This window comes from Spea bombifrons, chromosome 2, assembly GCF_027358695.1.
Source record: "Spea bombifrons isolate aSpeBom1 chromosome 2, aSpeBom1.2.pri, whole genome shotgun sequence".
NCBI lineage: Eukaryota > Metazoa > Chordata > Amphibia > Anura > Pelobatidae > Spea > Spea bombifrons.
Window position 1 is genome coordinate 6,573,925 of NC_071088.1, and position 18,433 is coordinate 6,592,357.

Genomic DNA, 18,433 nt, shown 5'->3' on the forward strand with positions numbered 1-18,433 from the left:
GGCTGGTAATTATATTTGCAGAAGAGTTGAAGCTGGTAATGGAGGGCCGGCCCTAGCACTTTAGGGCCGGGGGCTGTCTGATGATGATATGGATATGGCCGCTTGCTCCTTTTTAGTTAACTCTTAAGTAAATAAAACACACTCTTTTAGGGTCCAACATGCCGACGGAGGGCAGAGACGTTGACGGCCAGTGAGAGATAAGACCATCATCCCTGATCCGCCATGTTTACTTCGCCCAAAGACACATCCATGCAGATATCACTACAAAGCTGCTAGCTTTGGAGAAAATTCGAGACTGTTTGCAACTACACATGGCTTCTAGAGTAATGTACTAATGGAACGTTACATTTAAGTGGAATCTTTAAATATGAAAATGATATCATCTACTATTTATTCACATCTTCTGGATTGTAAGCACCAATGTGTTGCGTGGTGCACTAATTCTAATGTCCAGTTTATCCATTGTGCAGCACTATGGAATATGTTGGAGATTATATAAATCAAGAATTAACAAAAATACCCTACATCATCGTTTTTTCTCCCACGACGATCATTTAGCATATTCCCCATCGGGCTTCATTCTATGTCCCAGTCGGCGAGAGGTTTACAATCGTCGCTTTCTCCTGGAACCTCTCATCAAAAGCTGTTCTCCTAGACTGCCGTTAAAGAAAGACTCGCCTGAAATGTTTATGGTTTGTAGCTGCGATAAAAGGGGATCTATCTGCTAATCCTGAAATTGCCAAAGGTTCGTAAGCTTAGAATTCCATCTTTCCTAGACTTTTAAAACTGTATTGATATCTCATTTCAGATGGGACCATTCCAAGTCCCAAGTCAATGGAGAGCTGCAAAGTTTGACCATCTCAGCAGGAGCTGCGATCAACTGAAGCTCAACAAGGACTCGGGGCTCAGAAGTAGTCCATACGTCACGTTATACCCAATATCAATGAGGATACCTAAATCAGTACGAAAGCCAAGCGACTAGAGGACAGGGGGCTTAACAGAAGTTTGCTGTAGAACGTAGAGGCACTTAATGTTTGGTATATGGAACGGGATAAGGTATTTTACGGAATCTAGTTATAGAACACTTGATATCCGACATCTTTGGACTTCAGCTTGAAGTTGTAGTTTCCGGTTCGTCTTTGATGCCAGCAAACCAGTATGGCCACCACGACGGCCACGCAGACAAACACAGCTACGCTGATGAGAGCGATCAGTCCGGTTCCAAGGGCTGCATCTTTCGGGGACGCCGCACCCGCTGCTGAAAAACAAGACAGAGTCTATACAAACTCTCAGGACGAGAACGACAAGTGAAGCGCTTTACAGAGAGGAGCTCTTCGATTTTTTTTTTATTTTACACATACTCGAGTGCGTCGCTGTCGCTACTTACGTCGGCTGGCTTGGCGTAGCGGTCCCATTCGCGTAAGGCTTGTTAAAACATTTTCCCCGCTACTCCTTACAGAACGGACGTTACTACAACTCTGCAATACAAATCAGATCATTGTATTAATAGATGGCCCTTTATCACTCCCATCACGCCTGGGTTCCAATGGCCCTTTATCACTCCCATCACTCCCGTGTTCCAATGGCCCTTTATCACTCCCATCACTCCTGTGTTCCAATGGCCCTTTATCACTCCCATCACTCCTGTGTTCCAATGGCCCTTTATTACTCCCATCACTCCTGTGTTCCAATGGCCCTTTATCACTCCCATCACTCCTGTGTTCCAATGGCCCTTTATCACTCCCATCACTCCTGTGTTCCAATGGCCCTTTATCACTCCCATCACTCCTGTGTTCCCATGGCCCTTTATCACTCCCATCACTCCTGTGTTCCAATGGCCCTTTATTACTCCCATCACTCCTGTGTTCCCATGGCCCTTTATCACTCCCATCACTCCTGTGTTCCAATGGCACGTGGTGTTCACTGATCCCGCTTTTCGGGACGGAGGTGAGACCGTGGGATTCAGGACCACAATCCTGTGACACTGGAGAGTGCACACTGCGCATGCGCGTACACCTCTGGAGCGTCGCACCCCTGCATGCTATGGAACCCCCAGGTAAATTATAGGGCAAATAATGAAATATAGGCTAAACAATTAAATTCTCTGCCATTTACCATCCCATGAGGCGAGGATCAGCTGCTATCTGGAATGAAGTATAGGCACAGTGGCCCTCATACCCAGTCCAGGCGTTCCAGTGGCCCCTGCGCATCAGAGGGGCCGATGCAGGCATTAATCTGCAGTGGAGGCTTGTGCTCGGGCTCCGTGTAAATGATCATACGTACCGGTTTGCATGCGCCGGGGGCGGCCTCTTTACATACATGTAGTCTGCAGTGCAGGTACACGATAGGAGTATTCACAAAGGAGAATATCTTGGTTTGAAACGTAGCGTTGCTGGAGATGCCGTTCGTGTAGATGACAGTATACGTGTTCGTCAGAGCGCAGCTAAAAAACATTCAAAACAGGGATATTAAAAGAAAAAGTGTTCACCTAAACTGATGCCCTGATCGCAAATGTTTACCGGCAGCTGCTGCTAGCCACTGGGCATGCGCAGGCATTGTTAATACGCCTCCAATCCTTACTTATCTGCTGACATTATTCAGGATTGAACCCTGCCAGTGCCCACCTGTGCCATCCGCATGAATGGGGTGGACTAAATATTCCGCAGGACAGATGGCCTAATAGATGAGGACTAAAGTAAAAATCCTGTCAAATAAATCAATGTAACTGTGCACAAAAACTTGGATCAGTGAACACAACGTGCCATTGGAACACAGGAGTGATGGGAGTGATAAAGGGCCATTGGAACCCAGGAGTAATGGGAGTGATAAAGGGCCATTGGAACACAGGAGTGATGGGAGTGATAAAGGGCCATTGGAACCCAGGAGTGATGGGAGTGATAAAGGGCCACTGGAACACAGGAGTGATGGGAGTGATAAAGGGCCATTGGAACACAGGAGTGATGGGAGTGATAAAGGGCCATTGGAACACAGGAGTGATAGGAGTGATAAAGGGCCATTGGAACACAGGAGTACTGGGAGTGATAAAGGGCCATTGGAACACAGGAGTGATGGGAGTGATGGGAGTGATAAAGAGCCATTGGAACACAGGAGTGATGGGAGTGATAAAGGGCCATTGGAACACAGGAGTGATGGGAGTGATAAAGGGCCTCTGTACGCCTATGAAGAGATTCCATTAAAAATCAGCCGTTTCCAGCTACAATAGTCATTTACAACATTAACCCCGTCTGCGCTCTGATCCATTTCATGTTATTTTAATGTTATTTTCTTTCAAAAACAAGGAGGTTTCTAAGTGACGCCAAACGGTAGTGTTTATCCTGCATTCTGAGATAGAAATCCAGATATTGGGTCAACCAGTTCTGCTGGAAATATAAATATAACCCTGTAACATAAAACGTTAGCGTAATCGTCCGTAATCTCAGATAATCTGAAGATCGGGGTTGGGGAGGTTTGGAATGCGAAGAATGAACGTAAAAGATCAGAGAAAAATCTGATGAGGCCGACGCGAGGACACAATGCATGCGCCACCCTCCGGCTTACGTACCTATCTTTAATAAACAGGAAGGACATGGGGTCCTGGGAATCCGTGCTCGGCGTAGCCCAACATTCGCTGATCACCACCTTATACTGCGGGTCTTCGGTTTTAATTCTGATCTGGACCTTTATGTCGTCGCTGGCGGAGAGCGTGAAGTTCTGCTTTATGGGCTGATCCCCATTAAAGAGCTGGAATTCGGGGATAAAAGTCCCATCCCCCTCCAGGTTCTCAATGATGGTGAAAAACCTGAAAATAAATGGCATATCGATACATTCCAAATTCTCCCACTTCTTAAAATCTCCATTTACATCCCGTGACCCCAAACTTTTGAATCGCAGGGACAAGTTTCTTATAGTTTACCCTCCGGGAGGATTGTATCCGGTGGACATCAAGATATCGTTCTGGAATACACAGCGGATCGATCCTATTGGCTGAGGATGATGCATCATGTTATAGAATGGCGAGGAAATGTTAATGTATAACGTCGTGTTCACCACCATATGAGTCTTGTTCTGAAAGAAGAACGGCATCAACAGTAGTATGAATAGAAAATAGACACAAATCCCTGCACTGTAGTAACATCTACCACTTCTGCTAGGAGGCCATTCCTCTTATCTACCACCCACTCGGTTACGAAAGATTTGCTTACATTCCATCCAAGCCTCTGACCCTCTGGTTTTAGATTATGGTCTCTTTTGCTAACATTTTTCCTCCTTTGGAATAAACTTTTCTCCCTTACTTTGTTAAATCCCTTCAAGTATTTAAACGTTTCTACACCATCCCCTCTCTCTTCTCCCCTCCAAGCCACTCGCCATTTTGGCCGCCCTCCTCTGAACTCGGTCCAATGTGTCAATATCTTTCTGGGGATGGGGGTCTCTAGAATTGCCCCCAATGCTCTAGGTGAGGTCTGACCAGAGATCTGTAAAGTGTTAGAACCCCCTCCCTCTTCCGGCTGTTTATGCCACTGACCATACACCCCAGCACCCTGCAACGCTTCTCCAAACGCTTTGCTACCCTTGCCTTGGGACTGAAAGCCGCCAGCCTGTGTTGTGATGGATGGATGCCAAGTGGCCCAAGGTGGCCGCACTTACATTTTTGACCTGGGTGCCGCACTCCTCCCAGCTGGCTTGCAGCAGAACGAGGGCCTCGCTGCTGCAGTTAATGCGGCACTGAGGGCTCCCGAGATACAGAGAGGACTCGGAGATGGACATCATTTTCAGATACGCCTTCTGAATGCCGATTCCGATCCTGCCCATTTCACAAATCACTTTGCTCGCGTCCTTCAACGACATGCTGGCCGACGCGGACTGCGGGGTTTCGGCGCCTCCCAAATTCGCGGTTCCTAAATTGAAAATAATGACAATGTGAGTTTTATTTAAAAATAACTAAAGTTGTTTATTTTTTTTAATAATGTTGTCTACTTTGTATCAATTTCTATAAATCTCTACTTGCCCAGTAGCCATACCAGGGGGTGGCTTTGTGAAGGGGCAGGGCTAGCCATCCAAAGGGGCGTTGCTAGTACCATGTAGGGGTGGAGCTAGCCCAAAACCGTATTTAAATGTTGGGAGTTGGACGGAGGTGAACGTGGCCAAACACTCCTCTGCTCGGGAAAAAGGGCCTGGAGACCTGGGTGCGACATGCAATAATTAGCTTACTCCCTAAAATATTATATTAACTTCTGGTACCTGGGAAGATTGGGAAAGCCCACCACGGGTATTCCGCTTACAAATAAGCGATAAGAGCTCCTTACTTAAGTATGACCGAGAATTATGATCACCGTGTAATCCCTTTTGTAGGATTCGGCCAACGTACCAATGAGATTATCACCAACACACAGACTGTAATTGGTGGCTGTGGGTCTTGAAGACGCGTTGACCCCGTGAAGATGTTTGGGATCGTTGGTTAACGTGTGACCGGTGGCTCGCCCCGTTGCGCTATACGCGGAGACGTGGATCTCAGTTGTATTCCAGGCTGAGATTCCGGTAGAACGTTGCGCAGGGGTACCTGACGTCACTGCTCCGTATTTTTCCGACGTCAACTGCCCCGGGAGATCTGTAGTTTGATTTAGCGCGGCGATGGTGGGAGTGCGGTCGGTAGAAGAACTTGTCTTCATTGTAGCTCCTTCCGTTGCAGGCACTGCGTGTGGCAAAGTTGTGTTTGATGCTTTTAGGTCTTGAGTTACTGGTGTTGAGCGAGTTATGACCTCCATAGTTACATTCAATATGGTGGCATTGGCAGGGTGATCTCCTGGAGAACTCGTGCTCTGTGTGTCCCCTCGAGCTGTGTCGCTGGTGCTTCGTGATTGTAGGCTCGATGTATGTGGTTCTTGCGTTCCTGCCGTTGTATGCGTGGAGGTCACAGCAGTGGTATTCCGTAGATTGTGAGCTGTATCGGGTTCAGGCGAGCTCGGGGTATATCCAGGCGTATAAGGATCCCCGGTCTGGATTGGGGTACTTGTCTCAATAACATTGGCTGTAAAGCTTGTCGCATTCCCGGTGGTCAGCGACGGACTCTCCGCTTCTATAGATGTCACTTCATCCGTTGGGGTGACTGTGTATGGAATATACGGCAATGCTGAAGGAATATGTGTGCCTAGAAGGGTTAATAAATAAGACGGTCAGACCATTGATTTTGTTGGGTTGCAGGTTAACTCATTTGGAGGCAAATTTTTTTTGTCATTTTTATAAAAATAGAATTGTTATAAACAAATCAAGGAAAATACAGTTGCTAACAATCACATTAGAATGCATAATTTTAATAAAGCCCGCGATGGAAGAAAAAAGTGGAAAAATGGCATGGCAGGTGTGGGAGTCTAAAGGCAGAGGGTCAGATTTCATGTGAGAATGTATAGCATAGGAAGAATAGTCTCCCAGCAGAAGTGGTAGAGGGTAATACAGTGCCATCTAAACGGTATGGTCCGAAAATTTGTTTGTGAGCAAAAAAATAAAAATTGTAAATCCATTCTTTTGGATTATAAATAATATACAGTGATTAATAAAAGCTTTGCGGAAATGGGGAAAAATATGTACCAAAAAACTAATTGCACCAACATTTTAGTCCCTCCGATCCATAGATCCGAATAAAAGCCACCAAGATTAACCGCCGCGTTCATTCTCAGCACTGATACGGCTTCTTCACCATTAATACGTTTAACGATAATTCAGTTTATTCATAATATTTTGGTGCGAGTCGCCCCCCCCATGTATCGGCGCATCACAATATACATATTTCATATACATGAGAAGAACATCGCCATCTGTAGGCTGCAAGCGGTACTGCAGCAGCAAATGAATTTATATTGGAGGGGGGTCTTTAAGAAAAATAATCTGTCCATCAAACCTTGAAAGTATTTTTTTCTCTAAGCTGCCTATTATAATTTCTGCCTTACCTGTGCTTGTGGCGTAAGTACCGCCTCCCCCTGTAACCGCATCTAAAATAATAATATACAAGAAAAAATAAATTCAGTTATTTAATCGCACCGTGTAGCACGGAGTGCCGGCGAACAGAAGACATATGGAGTACTTCTTAATAATACCCCCCGTATCGTTTACCCGAATTACCTTTAAGCACAGCATTTTTTGTACTGCATCACGTGTGCCAAGCTATAAAAAAGCTTTTCATTTTAAAAATTGAATGTGAAACGACATTTTTTACCTGGATAGTTCCCGTTTTTGGGAGCTAAATTCCCAAAACTGGGGTAAGTAGCTTTGCTGTATGTGAGTGTATCGCAGTGTTCTACAGCAACACTTGCATGGTGACTGGATCCTTTCTGAGCTCATTGGATGTTCTTCACTTGCCCCCAGAATAATCGTTGCCAGCCACCAACCCCCCCCCAGCACGACCCCGATTATATAATGGTTATATATATATATATAATGGTATATAACGCTATCACTATTTACTATAAATCCACTTCTCTCTGACAAATCGAGCCGGAAGTTCATTTCCAGAATAGAAAATAATGTGTTTTGGTATTTTTTCTGCTGAACAGAGTAATAATAATAATAATAATAGGGTAAAGAGGAACTCTCACCCTGGCAGTCTCTCCCGGGTCTGGAAGGGTCGGCATCGACGTAAGGTTTATTACAGTCACAGGCGTAGGATCCCCACAGGTTTCTGCATTCTGCGTTCTCGTCGCAGTCGTTGTCTCGAGGGGATAAACACTCATCGAAATCTGCAAGAAGAAGAAACACAGACAATGAATCCATAGCCGGGCCGCCGCTGCGAAGGAATGAAGAGGAACAGCCATAGTGGGAGGGATCGGGACCCTCTTTACTGCATAGCATCGCTAAGAGGTCCCTTTACTAATGCATGGTGGGGGGTTCTCAGGAATCCCCGTATCATCACCTGTAATAATCGCAGACTGCGGGTCAATGCTGAAAATCCCGCTCTGGTTCACGGACACGAGTGACGACGGCGTGATGTTAACGTGTGGCGTGCCGCTGATGATTAAATGGAAAGTGACGATGATACTCCCAGCGCTGAGGGACTCGACCTCCACCGTCAGCTCCTCGGGAGACACTTCTTTGGACAGAGATTTCTTTACCTGGTAGAGAAAAAGAGACGGGTCGGTCAGAAGGACCCTGTGTCCGTACTAAAACCCAGTGTCGCCCTGTCCTAACTGGGCGGGGGTGCGGAAAACAAGCAAAGGAGGAGGGAGAAGGGCTCATATTTTAGGGCAGCACTGGGGATGACTAGGCGACCAAAAATGACCACCAGCTGGATACGCACGACAACTCGTTACCATAAATCCAAAAATCAGACAAACTTAACCAAAGCGTCAGGATCTCATTCTCGACTACTTAGTTGCCCCTCCCCCAACCAGCTGAGTACACTAGGCGCTTGCCTAGGAACCCAGTGTGGTAAGGACAGCCCTGATATTTGGCTGTAACCTTTTTTTGGCTTGCAAAGGGTTAATTAAGGTCCAAATCCACTTTATATTTGGGTTTAGCCTATTCCTGTGCAATTTCAAATGCAGTAAGTCCCTCATTGCCACCCTTAGGCAGGGGCAAGCAGGTTCCCACCGTGGGCTCTGCACTCGGGTGAGCCTCTGATTAGTTCTCTCCATCACCCCCACGGTCTCTGCGGCGAGATATGATGTCATGTCTCAGTGCTTCACGTGTCACAAACCTGCGGAGGCTACAAGCATAAGGGAGAGCGGGGAGACCCCCTTGGCCATTCCTAGGGGCAAAGAAGCCCGGGCAACTCTTCCATTCCCAGACCCCGCACGCCCTGGGGGACAGCCCCGAACTACCATCCATGGCTAAGGTTCTCTCTTCCGGAATAAGTCACAGCAGACGCTCTTTACCTCTTCAACAAACGTCTTCACAAAGTGAAAGTACTCGGCTGAGCTGTCGTTGAGTAAACCCTCCGTTAGATTCCAGTTCACGATCCTAAGTGTTCCACTCAGTATTTGAGCATCTGAAAGGGAAACAGAGACGTCAGAAATGAGTTCTCGCTCTGTTACCTTCCCCAATCTACTAGACAAACACCACGGCTCAATAGAATGGCTCAGTCTTATTCACTCAACCAGACTCTCTGACTAATGAAAGTCTATGGAGGATCGGACTTCATTAGCATTGCCGTAAAGCATCAGCTCGGTGTGGTGTATGAGCCGGGAAAGTCACCCGAAAATATCAAATTACCAGTTTTTACTTTTTCTTCCCGCGATTGCAGCCGCCCCCTGCAGTCCAGGAAGCTGGCGTTCACTGTATGCAGCACCCCCGGGGGCCGGTCACTTATACTTAGAAAGGTCCTACGGACGCTATAGGTGCTGCTGTAACCGCTCGGCGCCGTCACGCGTATCGTGTATGTGTGATTCTCGGGGCAGTCCGTGCTCCAGGACACGTGAAATCCGCCGGCAGTGACCTCGCCGATGCCGAAATTGGAGAACTTCGTGCAATCTGGAAAAATAAGTGAAAACAAAATTCATTAAAACTGGCAGAAACCGGAATCGCTGGAATAATCCCGCGTTGGACTCTTTCCATGCCACAGGCTACCCCAAGCTATAGTGCATACAGCGGGATGTGAGTCCTAAACAGGGACTGGCTCTCCAAAACAAGGACACTAGGGTGGTATAATTTGTAGATATTAATTTATAGAAGGATTTTCTGCTATGAATATAATGATATATTTTCTTCATTTTTACAGATTCTGCCCAATATTGTACATCGGGAATCTTCTACTTACGGCAGGGAGCGGAGGAGCTGCTGTTGCCAGACACGGCAGGTTGGGTAAGGGTCGGCGTTTGTTCGGGTTTGGGGGATGGGATCGGTTGTAAATCTAAAATAAAGACAGGAATCGTTAAAGTAAAACGTCACAGATAACAACCCCCCCGCCAGACAGGACCGGACAGGGGTGTATCAAATGTGTCACCCAAATGGCTCTAATGCCGGCCGTCATGGAAACCTTGACTTGTCATTATTTAAAGATACACTTAATTGAGTCACCTGCATTCAAGCAGGGAAATAACATACTGGGAGCAAAAGAACCAGTTGGGAGTCTTATATATGATCACAGCGGGGGGAATAGGAAGGAGTCAGATTCAGACTGTGTGACCCTCAGAATCTGCCCCTGAGACCCGGAGATTGGGGCAAAAACCCCTGAGAGTTCCGGCTGCTATGGTTACAGTGGGAAAAAGGAAATTTTGATTGTGTTTTTTTACCCCTTGGAAAGCTTTAGGTGAATTCCCGGCTCACCTGTACCTATCGTACCTAAAGATAGTGAGGGGTTTATTCACTAATCTAAACCGCACTCCTTGAGATTAGTTCCCGAACTCTGTTTATTATATATTTACTATTTTTATCTAATTTTTCCCAATCTCTGTCCCGCTCACTTACTTTCGCTTCCGGTGGGCGCCTGCGTAGAATTTGTGGGGTCTGCAGTAGGCAGAGCGGCACATTTATAAGTGCCATTGGGACCGGTGCACGTTTCATTGGCCAAGCAGGGGGCCAGATGCGGGAACAGGCATTTATCCACGTCTAACGAGACAAAAAACAAGGTTTAAAACATAAAAAAATACAGGAGTTCTGAACGGGAGCAAAACTTGGCTGCCTTAACCCATTGTGTGCTATAGATACAGGAATCAGTGCGCTAAGCTGCCCCCCGCTGTCCACATCAGTAGACGTCTTTAATTTAACACTTTAATTTTTACATTTCACAGGAGAAAACGATGCAGAGCTACATCAGCTTTTACCACCTCAGAGGTCTCTTCTTCAACTACTGTTCTAAAGTTTGGGGTCACTTAAAAATGTCCTTGTTTTGAAAGAAAAGCTAAATTTGTCCATGAAAATAACATGAAATGGATCAGAAATCCAGCGTAAACGGGGTTAATGTTGTAAATGACTGTATTTTTAAATCTTCATAGCGGTGCAGAGGCCCTTTATCACTCCCATCACTCCTGTGTTCCAACGGCCCTTTATCACTCCCATCACTCCTGTGTTCCAACGGCCCTTTATCACTCCCATCACTCCTGTGTTCCAATGGCCCTTTATCACTCCCATCACTCCTGTGTTCCAATGGCCCTTTATCACTCCCATCACTCCTGTGTTCCAATGGCACGTTGTGTTCGCTGATCCAAGTTTAAGTTTAAAAGCACAATTAATTGTTAGAAACCCTTTTGCAATTATGTCTTTGTTTTCAGAAATGAAAACAGGAATGTCTTTGTTTTCAATTAAAACAGCTAAGTGACCCCAAATAAGTGTAAATTGCCCCAATAAAAAGGTATCAACTTTGATAAAAGACTCCATATTGGTTGAATTCACTTAATTAGAAACGTGAGCTCTGTAGACCTGGAACCCATAACCAGGACGGCGCTGCCTATTCTATCGGCTGCTCCGAATAGTGAATTTTGGGCACTAGCAGCAGCTTTCTATGTGTGCATCACGTGCAGTTCCATATTTTTACCACCAGGGGGGTCTAGAATACCAAGTCCGGCAGTCCCTTTTTGGTGAAGTTGCATTTTTTTGCGTTGCCAGCCTTTCCCTGCCTCACTGAGCATCACAATTTACTATTTTTTTATTTTTTACATGAACGCTCTTAATTTTCCACTCATCGGGTCCAGGTTTCCAATATTGGTTATTTTTTCAAGGTCTCTTTTGGTTTTCTGGGGACATTCTACCAGTTTAGCTCCTCTACTTTAGCCCATTTGACTGCAGATACGTTAGAAGTTTAGAACTGTTTACCCCGTATGAGAATGTCGATTACTTCGGGTAGCCGAATTACGATGTTATTCATTTTAGAGGAAATATCCAGCAAGGAATGCGATTGGTTGATTCCGATCAGAACGTGGGATTGGACAGTGAAGGCGCTGGCAGGTTGGGTGGAGAGATGATGAACGGACACGTCGAGCGGAGACAGCTCTCCGGTGATCTGGGAGGAAAAAAAAAAGAATGATTATTATGTTTTTTTCTTTTTAAAAAAATCCTAGAATTTTTATCATGAAACATAATTTTTCACATGACGTGAAATGACCGGTATATACGGTTCTTTACTTACCATGGAGTGCAGGAGTCTTGAGTGATTGAGGAAGCCTGGGTCCACTCGGTTTAGGTCATTAAATGCTGTTTTGATGGTGATCGTTCCGTTGTACCAATACTTGATCGTATTCCTGTCCAGAGCTGAAGACACACATTGATCACACGTGTATGTATGTATGTGAATATGTGTATGTATTTTAAAGTGACGAGCACCCAGCTAGCCTACCATGAAAGTGCCCCATTCAGAGGGTAAACGAGCAGAAGGCAGGAGAGGGGGGTCGCATTATTACTGGGGGTTTGTGCTGTGGGGGGGTACCACTCTATTCATTGAGTGCTGCACTCAGCTCATGATCCCCAGATATTCCTATTTCAGACAGTTCCGTCGGAATGATTGTCATAAAACCACCTAACCTGTGTTCAAGCAGGGAATTCTCTGCTTTTACCCTCTCCCTGCTTGGCCCATCAGCCATTCAATCAACAATCATATACATTTAAGATTTGATTCAGATAACAGGAAGTGAAAACGACTGCTCCTATACATGTAAGATTACATTCTGGGAACAGGAAGTGAAAACGACTGCTCCTATACATGTAAGATTGCATTCTGGGAACAGGAAGTGAAAATGACTGCTCCTATACATTTAAGGTTTTATTCTACATATTTTTCTTTAAATCTCCTTATATGGGTTTAACATATACCGGTACTTTGAATCGGAAAACGCAGGTTTTGGGAAAGTAACATCCACTGCACAGAAACGTTCACAGACGGACCTGGGGGCGCGGGGGAAACGCAGAAGGAACCGTTGGAGAAGGAGCAGCACTTCTGAAGCTGTGGACAGTCCGAGTCCTTTGTACATTTGGAGTCCAGAGGTCTTCTGGTGACGGCAGGACACGTCCCGGGTCTCGAGGTTAAATCGCCGATCCTTTCCAAGGCTGAAGAATAATAAATGTATAAAACAGAAGCTAAAATTGATTGAAAATAAGAAAACCCCAGGAGTTTGTAAAGCTGAAGCTTCCAGCCGGACGAAGGCACCTCGGGGGGTCTCTTATGGATAATGGAGGGAATTCTCAGCGCTGCGTGGAATGTCCCTAAAGAACCTGGAATCAATGCTAATAAACAGCGTCTCCGGAGGTTAATTCATCAAAAGCAACAAATAACCGCTACTAATAACCGCTACAACGTAACCGCTACAACAACCCGCTACAAATAACCGCAACAAGTAACCGCTACTAATAACCGCAACAAGTAACCGCTACAACGTAACCGCTACTAATAACCGATACAAAGTAACAGATATTTTCATTATATTACTGTATACAGCGCTGGGGGTTATATTACTGTATACAGCGCTGGGGGTTATATTACTGTATGCAGCGCTGGGGGTTATATTACTGTATACAGCACTGGGGGTTATATTACTGTATACAGCGCTGGGGGGGTTATATTACTGTATACAGCACTGGGGGTTATATTACTGTATACAGCGCTGGGGGTTATATTACTGTATACAGCGCTGGGGGTTATATTACTGTATACAGCGCTGGGGGTTATATTACTGTATACAGTGCTGGGGGTTATATTACTGTATACAGCGCTGGGGGGGTTATATTACTGTATACAGCACTGGGGGTTATATTACTGTATACAGTGCTGGGGGTTATATTACTGTATACAGTGCTGGGGGTTATATTACTGTATACAGCGCTGGGGGGGTTATATTACTGTATACAGCACTGGGGGTTATATTACTGTATACAGCGCTGGGGGTTATATTACTGTATACAGCGCTGGGGGGGTTATATTACTGTATACAGCGCTGGGGGTTATATTACTGTATACAGCGCTGGGGGGTTATATTACTGTATACAGTGCTGGGGGTTATATTACTGTATACAGTGCTGGGGGTTATATTACTGTATACAGCGCTGGGGGTTATATTACTGTATACAGCGCTGGGGGTTATATTACTGTATGCAGCGCTGGGGGTTATTAGTGTATACAGCGCTGGGGTTATATTACTGTATACAGTGCTGGGGGTTATATTACTGCATACAGCGCTGGGGGTTATATTACTGTATACAGCGCTGGGGGTTATATTACTGTATACAGTGCTGGGGGTTATATTACTGTATACAGCGCTGGGGGTTATATTACTGTATACAGCGCTGGGGGTTATATTACTGTATACAGCGCTGGGGGTTATATTACTGTATACAGCGCTGGGGGGGTTATATTACTGTATACAGTGCTGGGGGGTTATATTACTGTATACAGCGCTGGGGTTATATTACTGTATACAGTGCTGGGGGGTTATATTACTGTATACAGCGCTGGGGGTTATATTACTGTATGCAGCGCTGGGGGGTTATATTACTGTATACAGCGCTGGGGTTATATTACTGTATACAGTGCTGGGGGTTATATTACTGTATACAGAGCTGGGGGTTATATTACTGTATGCAGCGCTGGGGGGTTATATTACTGTATACAGCGCTGGGGGTTATATTACTGTATACAGCACTGGGGGTTATATTACTGTATACAGCGCTGGGGGTTATATTACTGTATACAGCGCTGGGGGGGTTATTACTGTATACAGCACTGGGGGTTATATTACTGTATACAGTGCTGGGGGTTATATTACTGTATACAGCGCTGGGGGTTATATTACTGTATACAGCACTGGGGTTATATTACTGTATACAGCACTGGGGGTTATATTACTGTATACAGCACTGGGGTTATATTACTGTATACAGCGCTAGGGGTTATATTACTGTATACAGCGCTGGGGGTTATTACTGTATACAGCGCTGGGGATTATATTACTGTATACAGCGCTGGTGGGGTTATATTAATGTATACAGCGCGGGGGTTATTACTCTATACAGCGCTGGGGGTTATATTACTGTATACAGCGCTGGGGGTTATTACTGTATACAACTCTGGGGGGGTTATTACTGTATACAGCGCTGGGGATTATATTACTGTATACAGCGCTGGGGGTTATATTACTGTATACAGCGCTGGGGGTTATATTACTGTATACAGCGCTGGGGGTTATATTACTGTATACAGCGCTGGGGGTTATATTACTGTATACAGCGCTGGGGGGTATATTACTGTATACAGCGCTGGGGGTATATTACTGTATACAGTGCTGGGGGGTTATATTACTGTATACAGCACTGGGGGTTATATTACTGTATACAGGGCTGGGGGTTATATTACTGTATACAGTGCTGGGGGGTTATATTACTGTATACAGCGCTGGGGTTATTAATGTATACAGCGCTGGGGTTATTAATGTATGCAGCTCCGTTATATATCGGTGGTGAGGCTCCCTGAGTGTATCCAATAATTTATTATGCTTGATTTAGACGCAGATCGCGGATCGCGCAGGTTTACGGAATGATGTCATACTTACAGATCGCGCAGTAATCGCCCAGACTCTCATATCCTGCGCAGCATTGCGTGACTCTCATGGTCTCCGGAACCTCTATAGCGCGGTATTCGGTTTTATAATATGTGCGGGGACACGACCGCCACGGAATCCACCCGGGGCACGGCAGATCCGCTTCATACGGCGTCTGGAAAGCTACCACCTTGGAAACATTTTTGGTCAGCGTGTAGTCGCAGGTATGGTAACCCGACGGAGACACGACATTTACTAAAGGAACAGAGACAACAACAGAAACAATAAATAATATATAACAATATATCAGACGGGGAGCGGTTTGCAGGATAAAAACGATCAGAAAAGACGGAGGGATCTCGATATGTCCGGCAGGGAGGAGAGCGGGGGATGGGAGAGAAACATTTAAATATTGAATGGGATTTAATAAAGTACAGGAGGGAAATTTTACAATAAGAGACCAGAATCTAACACTAGAGGGTCAGAGGCTGAGATGGAATAGAAGGAAGTTTTACTTCACTGAGAGGGTGGTAGATAAGTGGAACAGCTTCCCAGCAGAAGTGGTAGAGACTAATACCATGGGGAATTTAAGCATGCGCGGGATAGACATACGGCTCCTGAATCTAAGACGAGACCAACGACTGATTAAGGTTTGAGTCTTTACAGCAGGAAAAACGGGTGTAGATGGGGGCCGAATGGGGCCGATCTGCCTCATATTCTGTGTTTCTATGAAAAACATTTTACTATATTAAAAATATATATAAATACGGCCACCGGGTGTCCCCACGAGCCCCCGGAGGGAATCGCTGCTCATGTAGAAGGCGTCCAAGCATCAGCGGCTGGAAATGTTCTTCTATTACCGTTATTATTATTATTATTATTATTTCTAGAATCACTTACATTTTTTTAAAAAAAAAGCCGAATATTTCCTTTTACCCTTAAAGATGACGCCTGCAGAGGCAGTAGGGTGTCTGTCTCCCGGCATCCCAGCTATGAGGGCTGTGTAAGCGTTATTCCAACATACGCAGCGGTGGGGCTGAAGCATTTCTCAACATACAGCAGCCTCAGAATTCAAGAAGACATTAACCGCTCCCGCGGCCAATCAGAATATAAACTGAAAAGACCCTCGGTTATGTTTTTCCTGCTGTAAAGACTTAGATTCAGGAGCCCTCTACCACTTCTGCTGGGAGGCTGTTCCATTTACCTACCACCCTTTTAGTAAAATAAAATACTTCACATACATATATAGAGGGAGAGAGAGGAGAGCGGCATAGCCTCCAGAATTTGACAGTCAAATAGTAAATTCCCAGTGGGCAGGAACATTTCCATGTTGGTCTCTAGAACCAGAAAAATCAAGACCGAGAATGTTTGAATTATGTGATTTTACCCAGGAATTCTCGGGATTTGCCCCTGAGTCTAGGGTTTGTTTCCTAGTATATTTTTATATAGCTTTTGCTCCCAGTATGTTACGGTTGGTATCCCTGCTTGAACGCAGGTGACTTGATTAAGTGTATCTTTAGATAATGACAAGTCAAGGTTTCCATGACGACCGGTATTAGAGCCATTTGGGTAACACACTTGGCAAGTCTTCACTATGGGCTATTGAAGGGTTAATATTTCAGAGTCAGTTCATTTAGAAGGTTCCCGGGTATGTATATGATCTATATGGTCTCTATAAATATATATAAATAGGTCACATGACCACACCTGCCTCCTGCAGAGAATTTCAGGGCGCCGGTGCCAGCGACGAGCACGTTTTGGGCGGCTGAACGTCTGCAGGTACTCCGGATAATAACGGGTAATAATAATATGTAAAAGAAAGCATGTTTTATAAGACGCCCAGCGTATTAACCATTTCATGATTTCCCATGGTGATTCCGGATTATATACGAGATCACCGGATCAGTTTAGTAGAGGGAGATCTGGTCGCTCTGTCCCGAGGATACCACAATCCTAGGATCCAGATTATAGCAAGCGATTGGACTCCTTGGTCTCGTCTTAGATTCAGGAGCCATATGACTATCCCATGCATGTTTAATACTGTATTACCCTCTACCACTTCTGCTGGGAGGCTGTTCCACTTATCTACCACCCACTCAGTAAAGTAAAACTTCCTTCCATTCCATCTAAGCCTCCGACTCTCTAGTTTAAAACATATATTTAAATGTTTCTCTCCCATCCCCCTCTCTCTTCTCTCCCTCTAAGCCGGACATATTGAGATCACTCGTTCTTTCCTTCTGCGCCGTGCGCCGGATCCCAGCGGAGGAGTAGAATCTGGTAACAAACTCCGGTCTAATATACTCACCCGGTTGAATGGCGCTTCCGAGCGCAGCCGCCATCCATATCATCAGCACGCACGCAGTCACGCTTCTCTCCATGCTGCTGGCTTTATTATCCCGGCGCCGTAATATCCAGGTAGGGCGACTCTAACGCCTAAACCGCGCTGCAAAAATGGCTGCGCTCTACCTGCTGCCGTCACGCCGAGGCCGCTGAAGAGAATCCATCGGGGATTTCTGCTTCCTCATTATTTTCTTTCTCTCGCAGCCCAATCCCCGCTGAAACACCTGCGTCTCCAGAAGGAGCCATAATTACTAACGGAGCGTGACATGCAAAGATATTTATTTAGCCCGTTCTAGCCGAGCGAGGAGAGCGGCGGAAAGGAGGGGGTTAAAAAAAGGGTATTTACATAAAATTTACAGAACTGCTGCCCTTTTTTACCTGGAGGAAAATCGAGATCATTCATTCGCACCCCTGCTTACTGCTTCCCCTTTGCAAAGGCTGCCCGAACCGATCAGCAACTTAATGATAGGGGAGAGATAACTTAGTGGGGAGGAATAATTGCCCAGTGAGTCCCCACTGCTTATGACATATACTATATATGGACAAAAGTATTGGGACACCTGATCATTACACCAACAGGGACTTTGATGACATCACATTCTAAATACATGAATATGAAGTTTGTCCCCCCTTGCAGCTATGACAGC

At 45.5% G+C, this 18,433-nt stretch overlaps 1 protein-coding gene across 1 annotated transcript; it reads right to left on the bottom strand.

Moving 5' to 3' along the window:
* Nucleotides 1–1,064: 1,064 nt before the first annotated feature.
* On the bottom strand, nucleotides 1,065–17,819 carry UMODL1 (uromodulin like 1). Its single transcript, XM_053454416.1, has 20 exons — nucleotides 17,752–17,819; nucleotides 15,459–15,701; nucleotides 12,802–12,963; nucleotides 12,050–12,171; nucleotides 11,737–11,923; nucleotides 10,393–10,533; nucleotides 10,252–10,266; nucleotides 9,743–9,835; nucleotides 9,199–9,456; nucleotides 8,862–8,974; nucleotides 7,901–8,099; nucleotides 7,587–7,727; nucleotides 6,942–6,983; nucleotides 5,366–6,145; nucleotides 4,645–4,895; nucleotides 3,914–4,065; nucleotides 3,563–3,799; nucleotides 2,284–2,443; nucleotides 1,388–1,478; nucleotides 1,065–1,258 (listed from the first exon to the last, which is right to left on the bottom strand). The coding sequence occupies exons 1-20, from the start codon at nucleotides 17,792–17,794 to the stop codon at nucleotides 1,071–1,073; spliced, it is 3,618 nt and encodes a 1,205-aa protein (XP_053310391.1). The 5' UTR covers nucleotides 17,795–17,819; the 3' UTR covers nucleotides 1,065–1,070.
* Nucleotides 17,820–18,433: the final 614 nt, after the last annotated feature.

Coding starts and splice junctions, on each gene's coding strand:
- UMODL1 (XM_053454416.1), bottom strand. CDS start 17,794: ATGATATGGATGGCGGCTGCGCTCGGAAGCGCCATTCAACCGG. Junction 8,975..9,198: donor GGAAGAAAAAGTAAAAACTG/GTAATTTGATAT, acceptor TTTCCCTTTCAG/ATGCTCAAATACTGAGTGGA. Junction 2,444..3,562: donor TTCCTGTTTATTAAAGATAG/GTACGTAAGCCG, acceptor AATGTTTTTTAG/CTGCGCTCTGACGAACACGT.